This window comes from Podarcis cretensis (genome assembly GCF_951804945.1).
Source record: "Podarcis cretensis genome assembly, chromosome: 18".
Lineage (NCBI taxonomy): Eukaryota > Metazoa > Chordata > Lepidosauria > Squamata > Lacertidae > Podarcis > Podarcis cretensis.
This window is the reverse complement of record NC_137188.1, coordinates 3,939,010-3,961,200: the sequence shown is the minus strand read 5'-3', so window position 1 is coordinate 3,961,200 and position 22,191 is coordinate 3,939,010. Positions and strand designations below refer to the sequence as shown.

The following is a 22,191-nucleotide window of genomic DNA, read 5'->3' as shown; positions in this document are numbered from 1 at the left end:
AACGGCTAAGGGAGCTGGGCATGTTTAGCCTGGAGAAGAGGAGGTTAAGGGGTGATATGATAGCCATGTTCAAATATATAAAAGGATGTCACATAGAGGAGGGAGAAAGGTTGTTTTCTGCTGCTCCAGAGAAGCGGACACGGAGCAATGGCTCCAAACTACAAGAAAGAAGATTCCACCTAAACATTAGGAAGAACTTCCTGACAGTAAGAGCTGTTTGACAGTGGAATTTGCTGCCAAGGAGTGTGGTGGAGTCTCCTTCTTTGGAGGTCTTTAAGCAGAGGCTTGACAACCATATGTCAGGAGTGCTCTGATGGTGTTTCCTGCTTGGCAGGGGGTTGGACTCGATGGCCCTTGTGGTCTCTTCCAACTCTAGGATTCTATGATATGTCCACACGTACACTGAAAAGGAGTTCAAAATGGGGAGGTTTTGAGTGGCCTCATTTAGAGAATATGGGGATAGAGACACCCAGAGTTTGGAAGGCATGTATCCCTTTGTGGGGTGGATTAATAATAATAATAATAATAATAATAATAATAATAATTCTTATTTATACCCTGCCCTCCCCAGCCAAGACCGGGCTCAGGGCAGCTAACACCAGATATTAAACAATTGATTTAAATAAAACTTAAAAAACAAGATTAAAACGCAACATTAAAATGCAGTCTCATTTCAGCATAAACTCAGATAGGATCAGATATTCCCCCTTCTGCACACAGGGAACCCCGAATTATGGGTCTCCCAGTAACACCAGTCCTCTAGATCCTGACAGCCCACCCACACCATATACATACTTACAGAATGAAAAAATTGTAGGGTTGGAAGGGACCCCATGGGTCATCCAGCCCAGCCCCTGCAATGCAGGAATCTTTGGCCCAACATGGGGTTCAAATCCCGGCCCTGAGATTCAGATCCTCATGCTCTCCTTAATATTGGTGTGATTAATAAAGTGAGGTTACAGGTGTTGCAGGAATTTATGTATAGGTTGGGGGGGTTGTCCCTCCAGCAGATATCAGGCACATGCAGCCCACTACCAAAACCAGCACAATCACTTTTGTGACTTTTGGGATTTGCCCCCACAAAACAATTCGTCACAGTTTCTTCCTATCTATTCAAAGGGCCTTTGCTGCACGATACCAAATGTAAGAATTCACTGATCAATGTATCTCTGTACTGGCACACTGGGAAAACTTCATAAATTCATATAGACATGTGAGCTCAGCTCCTCAGCAGCCCCTCTGCCTGAGTGATAATCCCTGGCCTCCTGATACCTGAGTGCCAGACAGGTGGCCATTCCGGAAATAACAAACCCAGATGAAGACAAAGGGTGTGATGAACTTGGCTGGGAAACAGGGAAATGTAAATATCTTCTTTTGTTCCACTTGATGGGTGTTTGGTGGAGGGCAAGGGGAACCATGGGGCAGGGTCCAGGATGCTCAGATTCCTGCCACCAGACCTCCCCTTTCATGATGTAACCATGATGCATTAGTGATGTAGTTTGGGGGGGGTGTAACATGGGGATTAGGGACGCAGGTGGCGCTGTGGGTTAAAGCCTCATCGCCTAGGACTTGCCGATCGAAAGGTCGGCGGTTCGAATCCCTGCGGCGGGGTGCGCTCCCGCTGCTCGGTCCCAGCGCCTGCCAACCTAGCAGTTCGAAAGCACCTCCGGGTGCAAGTAGATAAATAGGGACCGCTTACCAGCGGGAAGGTAAACGGCGTTTCCGTGTGCGGCTCTGGCTCTGGCTCTGGCCAGAGCAGCGATGTCACGCTGGCCACGTGACCCGGAAGTGTCTCCGGACAGCGCTGGCCCCTGGCCTCTTGAGTGAGATGGGCGCACAACCCCAGAGTCTGTCAAGACTGGCCCGTACGGGCAGGGGTACCTTTACCTTTACCTTTAACATGGGGATTAGCAGCTAATAAAAGTTTGGGGGCTCTTTTGTTTGGGGTGTCCATATTGTTCCACCTGGTGGCAGGTGGGAGTCCAGTCTTCAATCAAGACCAAGCCTACTGGCTGCTGTTTTGCTCTGGTATTCCTGGCTGGTGTCCTTGTTTTTTGTCCAAGGGAGCCCTCAGATTTCTCCGTTAACACAGGGAATCAGGCACAGGGCCTTTCAGTGGTGGCACCCACCTTGCTGAATGCCCTCCTGTCAGATGTCAAGGAAATGTACAACTATACAACTTTTAGAAGACATCTGGAGTTTTTAATGTTTCATGTCTCACCGGTTTTATATATGTTGGAAGCTGCCCAGAGTGGCTGGGACAACCCAGCCATATGGATGGAGTATAAATAAAATAATAATAATAATAATAATAATAATAATTATTATTATTATTATTATTATTATTATTATGGTTTTATAGGTCAAAAACAGCACTTTGAAGGCGATAGGCAGCCTGCGCAATCGGGTCAGGATCGGTGCAATATGCTCAAACTGTCTTGCCACCAAATTCTGCACCAGCTTAAGCTTCCAAACTGTCGTGAGATCTAATTTCAGGGTCGTGGGTTCGAGCCCCAGCTTGGGCTAAAGATTTCTGCATTGCGGGGGGGGTTGGACTAGATGATCCTAGAGGTCCCTTCCCACTCTATGATTCTGTGATTCAGAATTCAGATAGCGCGATGCAGTAATCTAACCTAGAGGATTCCTAAATCAATAGAAAAACAAACTGCTATAGGAAGGAACTGGAAAAATCAACCGGAACGGAAAGAGTTAACGAGCTGCCGTAAGTCCCGACACTGTCGCAAACCACCCTCCCCCGCCTTGTTGCCGCAAAACCTTATTTCCTACCCAGCCCCTCCCACTTTACGTCGTCTCTTCCGCCTCTTCCTCAAAAGGAAAGAGATAAAGAAAAGAAGCGAGGATTTCCCAGCACCCATTACACCGGGATCCGATGGGACGCCTCCCATACGAGAGTGGAGAATGCAAAATTTTGCCTAGTGTTAAGTAAAGCAGGCAGAATGAGACATTTCTTTTTGTTGCAGACCTTAAACCGAATCACACCTTCTAGCTTTTTTTTTTTGGCAGGGGGGCAACTTTGCTGATGGAGTAAACCAAGGTTTGCTTGTTTTTAAATAGGTTTTAAAAGAATGGTTTTAAAAGAATTTTTAAAATTAGCAGATGCTTAAAAGAGTGCAAAGAAATGATAATTTAAAAATTGTATACGGAACGCTTCTCTGGAAGTAAATCCCCCAGGTAAAGGTAAAGGTAAAGGGACCCCTGAATGTTAGGTCCAGTCGTGGCCGACTCTGGGGTTGCGGCGCTCATCTCGCTTTACTGGCCGAGGGAGCCGGCGTACAGCTTCCGGGTCATGTGGCCAGCATTCTCAGCGGAGGAACCAGGTTCATGAGCCACGGTTATAAGCCGGTTTATTACAAAATCGACTAAGAATTTGTTTTTAAAACAATGATCTCTGCTTGGAATGTGGGGATGCTTTGAAAGTGAAGCAAAACCTGGCCGTTCTCCCAGCACTGTGGCTCATCCACATGGAGACTAATCCTGTACATAAGATTTACGTTGTCTGCTTCATGTTGCATTTGTGATGTTCTATTATGTCATTTTTATTTATTGTTTGTAAGCTGCTTTGCGATTCACGCTGGAGTTGCACTGAGTTGCTGGGTCATGTTGGTTAGCTATGCTGGTGAATCGTGTCACACTGCTGCCTAGGTGGGCAGTAGGCTCCGACGACCATTGGGTCATAAGCGTTGGACGTCATAAGAGGGCACACAACTGCTTGTATGTTTCTCCTCCTATTTACTGTTAATGAGACGGGAGTCGTGTTCATTTGAGTTGTGATGTCCTGGTCAATGGATGTTCAGCCAGCCTAGGTCAGAAACAAGGAGGTGTACAAGTGGGACCCGCAAGTAAACGTGCTGTTCAAGGTGCCAGCCAGCCATGCTTTCCCCCTAGGATAATTCCTCCATGGTACTGTATTTCGTTGTGCCAAGCCACCCCCACCCTAACAGATGCTCGGTGTTCTGTAGTAGCTTCATTGGGCTATTGCGATAAAAAGGCACTTTTTGGGGGGGTACTTCTGCAGACCCCAAGACTGCTCGATACGCAGTGGCGTAGCGTGGGTTGTCAGCACCCAGATGTAACCCCCAGATGTTGCACCCGGCCCCCCCTGCACCCCCCATGCTACGCCACTGTCGATACGTCTCTGTTTTGGTATTGCTTTGGTTTGATATGAGCATATAGGATTACAGTATTTATCCTTTGAAAGCATGGTCCAGGTACTCTCCATCCCTGGTGGAGGAAGGGGGTGGGGGGGCGGTCCATGTCCCGCCCTCGAGGGGGGGGGGACCCTGCCTCATGAGCAGAAGTATCCAAGGCACTCTCTGCAAAACCAAAAAAACAGAAATCTTATCAATCTATGAAAGTCACAAAGCGTTGGACCTCATAAAAAACAAAGCTTTACGGCTTGTTTTCACCAGAACAGAATCTGACCCATTGCTTCTTTCAGAGACTTGCATAGGGCTACAGAGACTTTCAGAGACTTATTATAAGAGTTATGTTTATTTGGTTCTCTGTTTTCAAGAGAATCCACCAAGAGGGCACCTTTTGTGACTTTCATAGATTTAGAAGATTTGGTTTTGCACGGAGTGCATATTTCACATATTACATATTGCTCAGTGTTCTGTATATATATATATATATATAAAGAGTTTATATTGACTTCGCATTGTTGTATTTGGTCATCGTGTTGCCTTGGATATTACTGACGATTGTTTGCAACACGGGGGTTTAATTCTTTGGTTACTTATTGCCTCATGAGCAGCAGCACATCTTCGAGCGCAGCCACACACACACCCTGAGGGGGGTGACATTCAGGGCCCCCGTGACTCCCAGGACTACCCCAAGCCGTCGGGGTAAGGGGAGGGGAGCTGTGTTGCTTTGCCGGCAGCGTTCCCCCCTCCTCCCTTAATTTTGACAGATCGGGGGGGGGGGAGGCTTGGGAGTCGTGGGGGAGCAGTACGCCATTGCCCCCCGTGCTCCTGGGGGAGGGAAGGATGTGGCTTCCTTTGACGGGGGTGGGGGGGTGGGAGAAGGCTGGATCTACATAGGATGGCTGCCTGCGCAGCTTTCTTTGATGGGGGGGTAGAGGAAGGGGGAATTTCAATGTGTGTGTGTGTGTGTGGGGGTGGAATTCCACACCAGGTACCACCTGGTCTTGTTATGCCACTGCCCACAACCCTGGAGGTTGAGAGCATCATGCTCTACCGACTGAGCGATTTCACCAGTAAGGGACCATGGGGAACCAGAACAGTCAAATTCTCCCTTGGTCAGAGCCTGGAGCACCATTGTTCACAGCAATGTTATACCAAGGTGGGGGGGGGGAACCTTTAAGCCCTGCAACCAACCCACCCGGACCCTGCACTTGCCACCTGAGGCCCTTCTCCATGTCCCCAATAAGGGAGTTTTGGAGGGGGACAACAAGAGAAAGGGCCTTTTCTGCAGTGGCTCCCCGATTGTGGAATAGTCTTCCAAGAGGCTGGCCTTGGTACCATCCTTACACTTCCACGTCTCTTTACCGAGGCCTTTGGCCATTAAACAATCTATGGCCTGTGAAAGGGGAGGGGAGAGGATTGTTTATTACTATGAACTATTTTTCTAATAGGCTGTATGATATTCAATATGCTATCCAGTTATTCCCAGGCGGTTGCCACTGGCAGAAAAACTGACGCTGGCCAGTCAACGCGACTCCGCTCCAAGCGGCGCTCTCTGAGGGCAGCACGACTGGCCTGTGGGAGAAGAAGACTTGCTTTAGCCCAGGTCTGTCCTCCTTGCCCAAACCTTGGGCACTGCATTCCTTATCAGCTATAGCTCCACCTTATCCATTTCTGTACTGCTTCCATGTTATTTTGATACCAACTCTCGTAGGAACGCCATGATTTTAAGTCAGAGAGTTGGTCTGGAAGTCTGGAGCAGGGTGTTCTCCCCGCCCCATGCAAATTCTCCCTTCTTCTTCTTACCTGTATTATTTGTGGGGAGGGGGCTTCAGCAGCAGCCACAGCGGTGCAGAAGACATACCCTGCAAGAAAGAAGGAAGCCCTGAATGTGTGAATGGTCTGTCACTGACCAAACGACTAGGGACGAGGCTTCAAGAAGTCGTTGCAGGCAGTCCCAGGTGAGCCGAGGGCTCCTGGGCTCAAATCCTGTTTGTGGCCAGGGGTGTACCGATGGGAGGCAGGGGGTGGGCTGCCCCAGGTGCTATCCTGAAGGGGGGTGACATTCCAACGCGCCACCTGCCCACGCCCCCCCCAAACCCGCAAATCGCGAGCGGCAAAGCAATGAAACCCCCCTGTCCCCTTACCTGTGAGGCGAGAGGCTGTTGTCTCGGCTCCAGGCTCTCCCGGGATGCGGCGGCTCCCAGGCTGAGCCTTCTCCTCGCTGCAAAACAAAGGGAGACATCAGCCGGAGCCTGGCTCCCAGCCACGCGAGCCCCAGTCTGGGGCAGGAGGGTGGGGACCTGGGAAGGGGGCATTTCATCCTACCTGATCTTATTAACTGCCCCACCCTGAACGCCTCCGTACGGGCATCTGGGCTCCGCCCCAACCGGCCTGGCACAGAGGCAGCAGCCAAAGTCTCCCCCGGCTCCGGAATCACCCTTGAGGTGTTTTTGATGGGGGGAAACCTTGGCTGCTGCTTCTGCGCCAAGTACGGCTGGGAAGGAGCCATGCCCGTACGGAGAACCGACGGAAGGTGAGGCAGGCGAGGATCAGGATCAGGCACTGGGAACCGCCGCGATGGTCTGTCATTTTTGATCCCGGGAGCAGGTGCTGGAGCCTCATCCCTGGAGGTGGGGTCCTGTGGAGGAAGCAGAAAACATCTGATGAGTAGGGGCTGGGGCGGATGAAAAACTACTGCCCCATTTTTGATGACCCCGCCCCAAAAGAAGTTCCACAAGGACTCCTTCCTTCTGTCCCAGTACCTGATGTTCGCCACGTTCGCCACGTCCCTCCAGGGATCTCGCCAGCACGAAATATACGTTGGGGAAAGACTCCCTCTCTGCAAAGGAAATGGAGGAATCAGCAAGCGCCTGGATCCCAGATGATAGCACCAGTCTGGCGCATGAGGGAGGGGGGACACGGGAAGGAAGCATTCCTAAAATATGGGGCACTCTCTTGGCATTTCCGCTTACCTGAAGTGGGAGCCTTTCCCCCCTCGTACTGGCGGGCCTCTCGCCTAAGGAAGAAACAAGTTCTGTTAGTCTGATTGCTTGGAGGAGTTGGAACCAAATAAATATACAGATGATAATATTCATTATTATCACCTCTATATTTAGACATGGGACGCAGGTGGCGCTGTGGGTTAAAGCCTCAGCGCCTAGGGCTTGCCGATCGAAAGGTCGGCGGTTCGAATCCCTGCGGCGGGGTGCGCTCCCGCTGCTCGGTCCCAGCGCCTGCCAACCTAGCAGTTCGAAAGCACCTCCGGGTGCAAGTAGATAAATAGGGACCGCTTACCAGCGGGAAGGTAAACGGCGTTTCCGTGTGTGGCTCTGGCTCGCCAGAGCAGCGATGTCACGCTGGCCACGTGACCCGGAAGTGTCTCCGGACAGCGCTGGCCCCTGGCCTCTTAAGTGAGATGGGCGCACAACCCCAGAGTCGGACACGACTGGCCCGTACGGGCAGGGGTACCTTTACCTTTACCTATTTAGACATGTTGATGGACAAATTTTGGAGTCGATTTTGTGCCCCACCCCTCACCTGCACCCCTGGCGGGGGCCCATCTCACCACCCCCTAACTAGGGCCCTGCCTGGACCACAGAGAAACCCTCTCCATAAGACTGTGGGATCTCTAAATCAGGCCTTCCTCCTCCACCCCCAAGATCCCTAGGAAACACTTCCCCGGCCACACAAGGTCACAACATACCTCTGGATTTTGCTGTGTTTTCCTGCACCGCTGGGCTGCTGCTGCTTCCCCAAACCACGGCCCTGCGAAGGAAGAAGGACAATGTACTCTCTAGGGGGGCAGAACAAGCACCCCTGCCAGGCTGCCCATGCCCACGTCACCACAGGCTGCCAGCCTGCTCCTGCCTGGGTGCCTGACCCCTGGCTTGGGAGGAGGGGGGCGAGGGGCTGGGGCGAGACGGGACTGCAACCCCCCAACCCAGCCCTGTTTCACGCAGGTCTGCACCATGACCTCCCTGCACATGTGGGGAATGGATTCCCCATGGAATTAACTCACCACAATCTCCAATGGTTGAGTCATGCTTTGCCGCCTCAGCAGCCTCTTTTGTCCTAGGAGACAGAAAGGAAAATAAAAAACAGAGGAAGAGGTTACAGGTGGGAAATGTCCGGGAATCCCAAAGTTTAAATTCAGAGACCTAGACTCAGGATCCAGCCTGGACCTCAACCTTTCTCTGTTCCCTCCCTGTGTCCTATTAAAGATTGTAAGCCCCTCGGGGCAGGGACCTTTTGATCAAGGGTCACGCGCAGTGATGGCGCAAAGAAATAATAGGAAAGTAATTTCTCCAGGCTCCTGCCCCATGCAAGCTGAAGCTTGCTAGGCGCCTTTCCTGAATACTCCAAATCGTCCACATCCTACCATTTCTTTCTTTCTAGGGTTTAGAGGTGTCCCCTACAAATTCAGAACAGTCTTTTGCCAACACATGATAATAAAGTGCATAAGTTTGGAATAGAGTAGTTGCTTTGGGCTCCTTCATGGATCACTGCCTTGCCGTGGCGAAGGGGCTTGAATAACTCAGAGAAGCTATGAGCCATGCCATGCAGGGCCACCCAAGATGGACAAGTTATACTGGAGAGTTTTGACCAAGCTTGATCCACCTGGAGCAGGAACCGGCAAGCCACTCCAGTATCCCTGCCAAGAAAACTCCATAGACAAAGACAACAGGCATATAAAAGTTACGACGCTGGAAATTGAGCCCCTCAGGTCGGAAGGCGTCCAACATGCTACTGAGGAAGAGTGGAGGACAAGTACAAGTAGATTCAGAGCTGATGAAGCGGCTGGGCCAAAGCCGAAAGGACGCTCAGTTGCCTGGAAGCGAAAGAAAAATCCAATGCTGTAAAGAAAAATATTGCATAGGAACCTGGAATGTAAGAACCATGAACTTTGGTAAGCTGGATGTGGTCAAAAATGAGATAGCAAGAATAAATACTGACATCCTGGGCATCAGTGAACTAAAATGGACGGGAATGGGCGAATTCAGTTCGGATGACCATTATATCTACTACTGTGGGCAAGAATCCCGTAAAAGAAATGGAGTGGCCCTCATAGTCAAGCAAAAGAGTGGCGAAAGCTGTACAGGGATGCAGTCTCAAAAATGATGGAATGATCTCGATATGAATCCAAGGCAGACCTTTTAACATCACAGTAATCCAAGTTTATGCACCAACCACTGGTGCTGAAGAAACTGAAATTGGCCAGTTCTCTGAAGACTTACAACACCTTATAGAAATGACACCAAAGAAGGATGTTCTTCTCATTATAGGGGATTGGAATGCTAAAGTAGGGAGTCAAGAGATAAAAGGAACAAGTGCCAAGTTTGGCCTTGGAGTTCAAAATGAAGCAGGGCAAAGGCTAATAGAGTTCTGCCAAGAGAACAAGCTGGTCATCACAAACACTCTTTTCCAACAACACAAGAGACAACTCTACACATGGACATCGCCAGATGGGCAGCATCGAAATCAGATTGATTATATTCTCTGCTGCCAAAGATGGAGAAGCTCTATACAGTCAGTAAAAACAAGACCTGGAGCTGACTGTGGCTCAGATCATCAGCTTCTTATAGCAAAATTCAAGCTTAAGCAGTATGTGGACCGAGAACTCCCAGAAGTGCAAGCTGGATTTCGAAGGGGCAGAGGAACCAGAGACCAGAGATATGCAGATGACACAACCTTGATGGCAAAAAGTGAGGAGGAATTAAAGAACCTTTTAATGAAGGTGAAAGAGGAGAGCGCAAAATATGGTCTGAAGCTCAACATCAAAAAAACTAAGATCATGGCCACTGGGCCCATCACCTCCTGGCAAATAGAAGGGGAAGAAATGGAGGCAGTGAGAGATTTTACTTTCTTGGGCTCCATGATCACTGAAGATGGTGACAGCATTCATGAAATTAAAACTCGCCTGCTTCTTGGGAGAAAAGCAAAGACAAACCTAAACAGCATCTTAAAAAGCAGAGACATCACCTTGCCAACAAAGGTCTGTATAGTTAAAGCCATGGTTTTTCCAGTATTGATGTATGGAAGTGAGAGCTGGACCATAAAAGAAGGCTGATCGCCAAAGAATGGATGCTTTTGAATTCTGGTGCTGGAGGAGACTCTTGAGAGTCCCATGGACTGCAAGAAGATCAAACCTCTCCATTCTGAAGGAAACCAGCCCTGAGTGGTCACTGGAAGGACAGATCCTGAAGCTGAGGCTCCAGTACTTTGGCCACCTCATGAGAAGAGAAGACTCCCTGGAAAAGACCCTGATGCTGGGAAAGATGGTGGGCACAAGGAGAAGGGAATGACAGAGGACGAGATGGTGGGACAGTGTTCTCAAAGCTACCAGCATGAGTTTGACCAAAATGTGGGAGGCAGTGGAAGACAGGAGTGCCTGGTGTGCTCTGGTCCAGGGGGTCACGGAGAGGCGGACACGACTAAGCAACTAAACAACAACAACAAGTTGCTTTGGGAGACAACAATCAGGCATAGCCCAGTTCTGTGAAGCTTGGAGGTGGGGTGTGAGGCATCTGGGCTTTAGCAGTACAGTGGTACCTTGGGTTAAGAACTTAATTCGATCTGGAGGTCCATTCTTAACCTGAAACTGTTCTTAACCTGAGGTACCGCTTTAGCTAAAGGGGCCTCCCGCTGTCACCATGCCACCGTTGCGCAATTTCTGTCCTCATCGTAAGCATCCTGAAGCAAAGTTCTTAACCTGAGGTACCATTTCTGTAGAAGCCAAGCCCTGGCTCCGTGGCTCACCTGAATAAAGCGAATCCTCCTGCCGCCACATCCTGACACCAATGGTGGATGTTCTGCTGCTTCTCAGTCCAGCTCAGCTCCAGCCCCCCCCCCCCCGGGCCCCCTTCTAGAACCCACCGCTCTCAACCGACTCTCACCTGCCTCCCCTTCAAACTCCCTTTCCCAGCCTCCTTCCATCTTCCGTCTCCACCAGAATCCCTCTCTCTCTCTTCTCCCTCCCTCCCTGCTTGACATTCCCTTTGGAATTGTAATAGCATCACCTCCATTGCCATATTGCAGAAAAGGGGAAGAGGGGACTGATGGGGAAATGTCCGGGAATCCCAAAGTCTAAACTCAGAGACTCTGATCTATGTGTCGCAGGAGGACTCAGGATCCACCCTGGACCTCAACCGTTCTCTGTTCCCTCCCTGTGTCATACAAAAGATTGTACGCCCCTCGGGGCAGGGACCTTTTTGTCAAGGTTCTAGTTACAGGTAGGTAGCCGTGTTGGTCTGCCATAGTCGAAACATAATAAAAAAAAAATTCCTTCCAGTAGCACCTTAGAGACCAACTAAGTTTGTTATGGGTATGAGCTTTCATGTGCATGCAGATTTCTGAAGGTGTGCATGCACACAAATGCTCATACCCATAACAAACTTAGTTGGTCTCTAAGGTGCTACTGGAAGGAATTCTTTACTTTTTATCAAGTGTCACACGCAGCGATGATGCAGATAAATAATTTAAAATAAATCTCACTAGGCTCCTGCCCTGTGAAAGCTGTAGCCCACTAGAAGCCTTTCCCCTAAAACCAAAGGCTGTGTACACACCACCCATTTGGGGCTCTTGCAGCGTGAAAAGGGGCTAATTCTGCACAGCTGCATTGCTGAGAGGCAGGGACCTGGCAAGCTATCAACAGCTGTCAAAAAGTCAAGCCAAGGAGCCAAGCCCCGTGCGCCAGTGACGGGTGACGCTAATAATAATAATAATAATAATAATAATAATATGCTCCTCTTCTCCTCTGGGCCTCCTACCTTCAGCGTTCATTTTCTCTACAAATCTCTCAGCATCATCTGACAGGCATCCCCCTTGCAGGGCATTATAAGGCTTGCTTGCAAAGCAGCACTTTGTGACATCAGCTGGCAAACAGGGGCCAGGCTGCTGGGTTGTCTGGCAGCTGAATGAAGAAAAATAAAACCAGGGGAGTCAAAGTGTGCTGGGATGAGGCCCCCGTGGGTCAGGCCAGAGGGGGCTGGTGGGGGTGTGGTTGTGCCTCCCCTTCTTCTGCATCTTGCTCCCCCGCCCGTTCTTTCAGCTGCTCGAGAGAATCATAGCATGGCAGCGGTGCCAAGGGTCATCCAGTCCAACCCCCGGCAGTGCAAGGATCCTGCCCACAGCCAGCCCTGGCTGGGCTCCACACTCCCACCACCTTCTTCCCAGCCGGATGCACAGACCCCTTGCCATTCTGCATGGGGTGGGGAAAGGGGAGAGAGAGATGTTTTGCTCCCTGTCCCTCCAGATATGGATATGAGAGCCACACCCTGCAGCCCTGTCAATATCTCAGGGGCCGGCGGTATTAGAAGACAAAAGAAGGCAACCCTGTTTAGGGATTGGATTGGATTGATCTTTATTACGGCCACTGGCCCGTTACACGACAGTTTCCCATACCAACATATTATACTTAAACCTCCAAATTTAAAATCGCCAAAACTAACAAAAGACAAACAGGAACCGAAGCAAAACAAAAACAAAGACCACCATCATACATTACAATAAATTTGTAACCTATGCATCGCCCTCTGCTCATAAATTAATCAAGGATATCAATGGTGATATCGCCTAAAACATAGATCATGGTTTAAACCAATGGTGATATCGCCTAAAACATAGATCATGGTTTAAAGGGGTTATCCGAGCCACACAGGAGACTGTTTCTCTTCTTTAGGGATAGGACGCTGATCAAGAATCTGGCAACCATGAGTGATCTTAGGGGGTCATCGTCAATTAGTAGATATCTCAGTTTGGCTTCATCCGTATCATCGGCAATTCCCTTAAGATATTGAGCAAGAAACTTGCTCCTGGCCGGTAAGTGAAAAGCACAGTCAAAAATTATGTGATGCAACGATTCCGGTGCCCCACAATTACAATCACATAAGAGCAATATCTGTCCATTGGAGAATCTATTTCTCAGCACGTTCGATGGGAAGGTGTTGAATCTTGCCTTTACAAAGGCATATCTATGAGCTGAGGAAGTTAAGGAATTCAAATAGTTTGGGAGCCTTAAGAGGGGTAATAAACCAAGATTTAGAGGTGAGCAGGTACCATTGCCCAAGACCATTTTCTGCTGCAAGTCCATCTCCTCTAGCTTACAGGTTACTGTTCTTTTAGCTGGGACTATGTCCTGCTCTAGTTTAGGGAGGTTTTTAACATTTTATGTTTTATTGTGCTTTTATTCTCCTGTTGGAAGCCGCCCAGTGTGGCTGAGGAGGCCTGACCAGATGGGCAGGGTATAAGATCGGTATCATTACCGTTCTTGTTATTGTTAGCACCACACTCTATCCAACCGATCTTTTCTAAAAGCCCAGGCTTCAAGCGACCAGAAAGGAGATCCCGACTCCAGGAAGAACTTTCTGTTTGTTTGTTTGTTTTTTAAATAATATTTATTCAGAATTTGGAAGATTACAAAAAGAAAAAAGAAAAAGAAAAAAGACAGAAAAAATACAATCATTTCTTTCTTTTCTTTTTTTTAATAATATTTATTAAAATTTCAACAAGAAAAAAGTCACAAAAACAACAAAAAGAAAATACAAAAAACACAAACACCAGAAAAACAAAAACAGCTAAAAATTAATCCCTCTTTCTATATCTTACAATTCATTTACTTATTTTCATGACTTCCTCACACCTCCCTTTTTTGTATTCCAATTCAAATACAGTAGTTAGTTCAGCAAATCCATACCCTCTTTATTTTCTCTTGGTTCTTTATCTTCACATATTATAACTTCGAATTTTCATCTTATATCAATCCATTTTTACATATTCCTAACCTTATTTGCTAAAACCACTTCGTTTCGTTCCAACATCATTTTATCATTCAATAATTTGACAGTGTTTCTGTAAATAATCTTTAAATTTCTTCCAATCTTCTTCCACCAACTCTTCTCCCTGGTCTCGGATTCTGCCAGTCATTTCCGCCTTCCGACTCCAGGAAGAACTTTCTGACAGCAAGAGCTGTTTGACAGTGGGAGGAAAATCCCTCGGAAGGCGGTTGACTCTCCTTCCACTACTAAACAACAAGAACAACATATGTTATGTATTGAAGTTCTCCACCTGACCACCAGGAGTATTGTGTGTGTACAGTATATAGTTTTCACTCAGGTCCATGTCAGTTAATTTAGGAGGGAAACCCTGGGTTGTTGTTGCTACAATGTGGACAGCCGGCTGCCTATAAAAGCAGGCTGGCTGAGCTGTTGGCTGTTCCGTTCTGTTCAGTTCTGTTCCAGCTTACAAATAAAGAGCTGCTTGGAAGAATCGCTGTGTCGTCTGATATGTTCACCCACAGCTTAACAACATATATATATATATATATATATATATATATATATATATATATATATACACACACACACACACACACAAAGAGAGAGATGGGGGAGGGAGATAACAATAAATAACAAGAGACATTTATTTATTTATTTATTTATTATTTATTTATTTATTTATTTTCAGGTTTATACGTTTCAATAATTTTACAGTCATTTCAACATTTCAAAACTCGACTTCCTTCCCCCTCTTCCTGCCGTTCCTTAAATTTATTTTTTAATATTTATTTTTAATATTTGCACATTCAAATTAACTTTAATTTGTTCCTTTATTCATCTACTTTAAATATACACTCCTGTGAAACTGCAGGTTGTTACAATAATCTGTTCTTATCTGTTTACGACTTGTTTGCAAATATTCAATAAATAAGCGACAACTATATGACAAGAGATGGAAGTTAAACAATGAAATAAAAATAACCCATAAGATTAAAGCGCGTAAAATAAGCAGAGTTACATATGGGTTAAGTTGGAATTATTCCAAAGACCGAATGGTCCAGATTTTGCCCCGCACATGGACGATGTGCCCCGCCGCCCAACGGGAATCCGGAAGTGTTTCTCAGAGTACCACCGCTCTCTCCCCTCTTTGCCCGCCGGCCTCTTCCTCTTCCCCTCCCGCCCGCCCCTTTCTGCGCCTGCGCGGAGCTCCCCCCCCCCCGGAGGGCGAGCGAGCCCGAGTCGCCTAAGCCAGCTCCGGAACGTAGCCCCGGATTCACCAAGGCGGCTTGCGCCGGCGGCGTGACGTCAGCGCCATAGAGCGCCGCGGGGCCTTACGCCGCTGGCGCCCCGGCCGTCCCTTCCCTGCTTGGCTTGCTCAGAAGGCGAAAGAGCTTGGAAGAGAGCGGAGCACCAAATGGGGCGCCTGGAGGGGGGCAGGCCCGGGGGCCCCCACCCCTGAGGAGCCAGGGGGAGGGGGAAGAAAGCCAGGTGAGTCTTTTTTTTTGGGGGGGGGGTTAATTTGGGAAGGGCTTAATTGTTGCTTTGGAGGGGGTCCCCCATTTGCATTGCTTTATATGGGTGCAATTTGGGGGGGGGGACACAGAAAAAGAACCAGCAATGCAAAATTTTTTTTGGGGGGTAGGAAAGAGGAAGCTGCATTTGGGGCCAAGGGGGTCTTAATCTTTTTGCACATTGATCTAGCCCTATTGCAACACATTTATAGACATTTTATTAGGAATTTATTGGTGGGGGGCTGTTGGTGGGAGGGGGGAGAAGGAAGGAGGCTTAGTGTGAGTCAAACTTGGAAAAAGGGGGGGGGGGAGAGAGAGGCCTGATGGTCCTGTTGCATTTCTCTCTTCCACACACCCCAATTTTTCTCAAGGAATAAATAAAGCACCCATGCAGCCTCCCCTTTTTATTTTTATTTTTTTGTAGGGGGGGGGGATTTGCATTTAGGTTGGAGGGAATTTCATAAAATACCCACCTCCTCTCCACAAGCCTTTCCAACTTGAAAGGACCATTTTTTTTAAAAAGTGGATTTTGGTGGTTTGGGACAGAGACACGTGTTTGTGTGAATTGGGAGAGAGGCTTGTTCTTCGTTTTTTTCTTTCCCCCCAAAAAGAAAGAAAAAGAATTAAGTGTGACCTAGGCCTACTTATTTGTTTTGCTCTGAACTTCCCTTGTCTTCTTTCTTTCGCTTTGCAAAACAAAGAGCAGTGCTTAAGCTGTATTATATTTTCAGTGCTTTTTGGGGAAACCCCCTCCCCCCCCCAAAAAAAACTTTTTTAATTTTCTTCCCCAATTTGAAGAGCAGAGGAAAGTGGCTCCTGAATTGTGGTGGTTTCTAAGTTGGGAGGGTTATCTTTTGAAACAGAAATGAGATGATGATGATGATGATGATTGCAACTGAAAGAATTCCTCCTAAACAGTTGTTATTCTGGGAGTCTGCTTTTATCATTTCCCCCCTTTCCTCCCTCTGGGAACTGGGCCTCTTTCTCAACACCCCCCCCCCAAAAAAAGTCCCTTTTTCCAAAACAGTAGGTTAGCAACATCCATAGCTTGGGTGTGTTCCTGGAAAAGGAAGGGAAAAAGAGAGGTGAGGGGGAGGGGAAACAAAAGGAGGAAATGAAAGGAACCTTTAACAAAAAAGGGAGGTTTTTTGGGGGGGGGGAATGAGGGTCAGTGCAGCTGTAGCTGAGTGCCTTTTAACCCCCAGGTTGGCAAATCCACCTCATTTTCTTTTCCACCCATCTCAGACCAGGCCTTGTCTTTTCTCTTCCTCCTCATTGAGAGTTTCTCTTTCATCCCTCCTTAGTAGGAAAGCAACCCCCCCCCCCCCAAATTGCAAAAGGAAAAAGTGAAAATCTAACTGTTGCAATACTAGTAATACTAATACTAGATTAGTTTTCCTCCCTGGTTGGAACCTTCTGTTTTCTGTAGCAAGTCTTTTGTTTTGTTATTAAAGCAAAGAACTCCTTCTTTAAAGGCATATTTTCTTCATCATGCCACTTCCCAACTTCCCAAAAAGAACCCCCCCCCCAAAAAAAAGTGTTTTGATGTGAAACACATAAAGGGATTTGGAATCCTTGGGGTTTTTTATGCAGGGAACATATCTCTCTCTCTCTCTCTCTCTCTCTCTCTCTCTCTCTCTCTCTGCTTATGGTCCTAAATTGGCCCCAGACAGTCAAAAATCAAAATGTCTCGTGGGTTTTGGAGATGGGGGAATAGGGAGGAATTCCTTCTGGAGGCAGGCCTGCGGCGCTCCGAGCGAAGGGGACCACCCGTTTGGATTCTTGCTCTCTCTGTAATTTTATTTTCCAAGCACTAACCTGTTATGTTTCTGCTTTGTGTGTGTGTGTGCATGCAAAGTGTCTTCGTGGCAGGTTTTTAAAGCAATCTGTTAGGCAGGCTGTATATATAAAAACCCTGATTTATTTGCCCGGAAGTGTGTTTGCAAAGTCACTATCTTGGGTCTTGTTATATTCTGGCGAGGCCTTTCTGGAACGGATAAAACAAAGCGTGCGAATCCTTCTGGCAGGAGAACATTTGACCAGGAAATACATCAGATTCTCCCCTCCCTCCTCCTCCTCGCGAGTGAAATGCCGAGAAACAGTTTCAAAAATAAAATGTGTTTAGGAACTTCTGAAAGAAGGGGTTGGCTTATGAGGCCAGCTATGTTCACTTAGGAATATTTGTTCATTTATTTTTTCTGAACAGCTTGACAAGACACTGGAGAAGTTTTGTTTTGTTCCCATGCAGGCTAAGGGAAATTGTTTATAGACTCAGAGTTGGAAGGGATACGAGGGTCATCTAGTCCATCCCTCTGCAATGCGGGAATCTTTTTGCCCAGTGTGGGACTCGAACCCACGACCCAGGGCTTCAACATTTGCAATACACGGAATAATGGAAAACCGCATGTGGAGGAGCGGGGATGCGAACCCGGCTCACCAGATTACGATTCTACCGTTCTTAACCACTACACCACACTGCCTTTGACAGAGTTGAACCATTCACCTGCTGCACTGACTGGCAGCCGCCCTCTGTGGTTTTAGGCAAGGGACCTCTGCCAGCTGAGCCTGGAAATGCCCTTTTAAATGCAAAGAAAGCCCTCTTACCACTAAGGTACACCACTTCCTTTGAAAGTAAGTTAAGACTCTAGTCCTCAGTGTTTTTGTGTTTTTAAACAGGAAGGTGGGGGCTGAGCCTTTCCCATCAGCTAAGCCTCTTCCCACTGCTTATGTTTCGCCGTGGTTCTTAAATCTCCTGACGACGCTGCGAGGTAGGCTCAGTCTGAGAGGCGCATTAGAATCTCCTGCTCCACAGTGGTTAGCTTAAAAGCACTTGCACATGGGAAACAGTGACTTGCTTCTAGTTCTGTGGCATCAGCTGATACAGGGTTAAAAACGCCGATATATTAAAGATAAAGGTACCCCTGACCATTAGGTCCAGTCGTGGCTGACTCTGGGGTTGCGGCGCTCATCTCGCTTTACTGGCCAAGGGAGCCGGCGAACCAGAGCAGCGCACGGAAATGCCGTTTACCTTCCCGCCGGAGCGGTACCTATTTATCTACTTGCACTTTGACGTGGTTTCGAACTGCTAGGTGGGCAGGAGCTGGGACCGAGCAATGGGAGCTCACCCCGTCGTGGGGATTCGAACCGCCGACCTTCTGATCGGCAAGCCCTAGGCTCATTGGTTTAACCCACAGCACCACCCGCGTCCCTGCCCGATATATTAGCTTATCTCCAAATGGCACCTTAAACCCAGCTTGTTGTCTCCACAACAGAATGTCCAGGCACCATGTTATTATTACTTTCATTTCTGAGTGGTTGACAACACATGAAAACATTAAACCGCATGGAGATCTTTCTGAGTGCCAGGATGGCGACTGACCTTTCCCTCTGGCTGCTCCACCCCCTCAGCTTTCTTCAGCAGGGAAGCAAAAGAGCTTATTTATTGCATTTCTCTTCCATCTTTTTCTCTAAGGAGTCCATGGTCCCCCCCCTCCTCAGTTAATCCCACAACGACCCTGTGAGGTGGGCCAAGAGACTGTGACTGAGACTCCAAGGTCGCCCAGTGAGCTTCATGACTGAGTGGGGACTCGAACTCTGATCTCCCAGGTCCTCGTCCGACACTCTAACCACTACACCACCAACCACTACACCACCCTGCCTTCCTAGAGACCTCCTGCTATAGGGGAGCTCTATAAATTAAGTAGGTAAATCAATGGGAGGAAAGCCAAATGTCCCTGAGAAAAGGATCTGAAATATTTTCCTGGAAGCTTGGAATTTTTTTATTCTGGGTTGTTTGATTTGACGTTTTAATGTGTTGTCAACTGCTTTGCAATTTTTTCCCTTTAATATAAAAAGCGTTTTACGGATTACTGTTACATTCTAACGGGTTGTTGAATATAGCTTTATTTGACATTGCTTTGTTTTCTATAAGTTGTTTATTCTGTAAAGTTATTGTGACTTTGTCTTGGTAAAGGGACCCCTGACCATTAGGTCCAGTCGTGATTGACTGGGGTTGCGGCGCTCATCTCGCTTTACTGGCCGAGGGAGCCGGCGTACATCTTCTGGGTCATGTGGCCAGCATGACTGAGCTGCTTCTGGCGAACCAGAGCAGCGCACGGAAACGCCGTTTACCTTCCCGCCAGAGCGGTACCTTTTTATCTACTTGCACTTTGACGTGCTTTCGAACTGCTAGGTTGGCAGGAGCAGGGACCGAGCAGCGGGAGCTCACCCCGTCGCGGGGATTCAAACTGCCAACCTTCTGATCGGCAAGTCCTAGCATCCACTTTGTCTTGGATCAGATGCTTATTAGGTGTATGATCTTTGTTGCCTGTCCTGTGGTTTCTTCAGCTCATAAACCACTTTCTGTATAGTAATATAGAAAGGAGTTACACAAGTTGAAATGAAATTTAAATGAAAGCAGTATAGAAAAGGAATTTTATTATTGCAGTGGTACCTTGGAATTCAAACGGAATCCGTTCCGGAAGTTCGTTCGACTTCCAAAACGTTCGGAAATCCAAGATGCGGCTTCCGATTGGCTGAAGGAAGTTCCTGAAGCCAATCAGAAGCTGCAGAAGCCAGATTGGGTGTTCGGGTTCCAAGGAACGTTCACAAACTGGAACACTCACTTCCAGGTTTTGCGGCGTTTGGGAGCCAAAACGTTCGACTCACAAGGCGTTTCGGATCCAAGGTACAACTGTATTATTATTAGTAGTAGTAGTAATAGTACAGTGGATGCTCGGGTTGCGAACATGATCCGTGCAGGATGCACGTTCGCAACCAGCAGCGGTGCATCTGCGCACGTGCAGGTTGCAATTTGGCGCTTCTGCACATGTGCAAAGCGTGATTTAGTACTTCTGTGCATGCACGACCCCCGAAACCGGGAAGTAACCCGTTCTGGTCCATAACCAGAAAAAGTGCAACCAGTGTCTGCAACCACAGGTATGACTGTAGTAGTATCAGTGCTTTTTTTTCTGGGGGGGGACACAGAATACGCATACCCTTAAACATTTTGTGAATCTTAAGTTTGGCCTCATTGAAGGACAATATTTCAATATGAGTAGGAAAATGAGAGTACCCCTAAACATTTTTTTAAGGGGGGAAAAAGCACTGATTAGTGTTACAGTGGTACCTTGGGTTACATACGCTTCAGGTTACATCCGCCTCAGGTTACAGACTCCACTAACCCAGAAATAGTACCTCGGGTTAAGAACTTTGCTTCAGGATGAGAACAGAAATCGTGCTCTGGCGGCGCGGCATCAGCGGGAGGCCCCATTAGCTAAAGTGGTACCTCAGGTTAAGAACGGACCTCCAGAAGGAATTAAGTACCTAACCCGAGGTACCGCTGTATTTCATTGGGGGGCGAATGATGCCTAGACAGTTCAGTGTGGCGACTTAACCTAGGTTTAAGGTGCCATTTGGCGGTTAGCTTATATATCTGAGTTTCTCACCCTGTCCAGAGGGTCCCATTTATCTCCCCAGGTAGTGCTGGGAAGGTCCCCTGCCCAAAACTCTGGAGAGAGCTGCTGCCGGTCAGTGTTGACAATATTGAATAAGATGGACTAATTTGGTAAGGCAATTCCTTTTCTCCTGGTTTTTAGAACTGCCAGGCCTGTACGTTGGAAGTCAAAAGGAATCTGTTCCGGAAGTCCGTTTGACTTCCAAAACGTTCGGAAACCAAAGTGCGGCTTCTGATTGGCTGTCCTGCAGCCAATCGGAAGCCGCATCAGACATTCAGGTTCCAAAGAATACTCACAAACCAGAACACTCACTTCCGGGTTTGCGGTGTTTGGGAGCCAAAACAACTTGCAAGTTGAACACTTTGGCTCCCAAACACTGTAAAAGTGAGTGTTCCGGTTTGCGAACATTCTTTGGAACCCGAACTTCCTGATACAGGGCTGCGCTCCAATGCCTTCTGATACTCTGCCAGTCAGTGCAGAGGGTCTGACTCTGTATTATAAGGCAGCTCCCTGGGAGCGGCTGGCTTTGCAGCAGAGACTCCTTGGCCGAAAGTTTGAAAGCCTCTCCACTCCTCCAGCCAGCTGCCCCGCACACGCCGAGTTTTGTAAAGCCACCTCGGCAAAGTTTAATAAATGAAGTGACCCAGGTGAGGTTTTTTTTTAAAATTACAATCACCGAAAAGCTGAAAAACCAGGTTAAAGCACATGTCAGCCTTACCTAAACAAAACTGTTTTATCAAGTGAAGGCGTCAATAGGCAGTGAGTTCCAAAAGTGGGGAAGGTACCACACTGGAAGATGAATTTATGTTGTCAACCAATGGCAACTTAAAGGCCTTCACAAAAAGCCTCCAAAAGCCTTTCTCCACACCTCTCCATTGATGGTTTGCTTAGTGGTTCTTGGTGAATCTGTTCCTTCAAATACTTTTGTGCTGTACCGAAAATCAAGCCAGGAAAGGAGGGAAAACCCAGTCGTCATGGCCACATCCCTGTTTCCAGAGCCCTTGTCTTAGAATCATAGAATCTTAATTCAATACTACTACTACTACTAATAATAATAATAATATATTATTTATAACCTGCCCCTCTGGCTGGGCGTCCCCAGACACTCTGGGCGGCTTCCAACAAAATATTAAAATACCGTAATGCATCAAACATTAAAAGCTTCCCTAAAGAGGGCTGCCTTCAGGTGTCTTCTAAAGGTCTGGTAGTTGTTGTTCTCTTTGACATCTGGTGGGAGGGTGTTCCACAGGGTGGGCGCCACCACCGGGAAGGCCCTCTTCCTGCT

The 22,191-nt window shown here is 47.8% G+C and overlaps 2 protein-coding genes and 1 long non-coding RNA gene across 6 annotated transcripts in view; 2 read left to right on the top strand and 1 right to left on the bottom strand.

The window, feature by feature from the left end:
* The window catches only part of LOC307207300, a 113,402-nt gene that overhangs the window by 21,115 nt on the left and 70,096 nt on the right, over window positions 1–22,191 (top strand). The window lies entirely within an intron of this gene.
* On the bottom strand, window positions 5,655–11,204 carry LOC307207377 (uncharacterized protein). 3 transcript variants are annotated; one of them, XM_079961153.1, is made up of 9 exons: window positions 10,923–11,204; window positions 8,185–8,237; window positions 7,870–7,931; window positions 7,139–7,182; window positions 6,929–7,005; window positions 6,492–6,804; window positions 6,311–6,387; window positions 5,970–6,028; window positions 5,655–5,738 (listed from the first exon to the last, which is right to left on the bottom strand). In XM_079961153.1, exons 1-8 carry the CDS (start codon window positions 10,951–10,953, stop codon window positions 5,975–5,977), a joined length of 711 nt encoding a protein of 236 aa, XP_079817279.1. In that variant the 5' UTR covers window positions 10,954–11,204; the 3' UTR covers window positions 5,655–5,738; window positions 5,970–5,974. The 3 variants fall into 3 exon arrangements, with proteins under 3 accessions (XP_079817279.1, XP_079817278.1, XP_079817277.1); XM_079961152.1 differs by having other exon boundaries at window positions 5,655–6,028; XM_079961151.1 differs by having other exon boundaries at window positions 5,655–6,028; window positions 6,311–6,804.
* Window positions 15,231–22,191, top strand: part of CSNK1G2 (casein kinase 1 gamma 2) — a 55,586-nt gene continuing 48,625 nt past the window's right edge. The window contains exon 1 of one of the 2 annotated variants that reach the window (XM_079960773.1): window positions 15,231–15,427. The gene's annotated coding sequence lies outside the window, so the exon portion shown is untranslated. The remainder of the gene's footprint in view (window positions 15,428–22,191) is intronic. The other variant, XM_079960775.1, reaches the window with a different exon arrangement.

What these genes read in the sequence shown, in the direction of transcription:
- LOC307207377 (XM_079961151.1), bottom strand. Translation starts at nt 10,953, where the DNA reads ATGTGGCGGCAGGAGGATTCGCTTTATTCAG. An exon ending in AAACACAGCAAAATCCAGAG is followed by an intron (nt 7,183 to 7,869) that starts GTATGTTGTGAC and finishes TTTCTTCCTTAG; the next exon opens with GCGAGAGGCCCGCCAGTACG. An exon ending in AACAGCCTCTCGCCTCACAG is followed by an intron (nt 6,029 to 6,310) that starts GTAAGGGGACAG and finishes TCTTTCTTGCAG; the next exon opens with GGTATGTCTTCTGCACCGCT.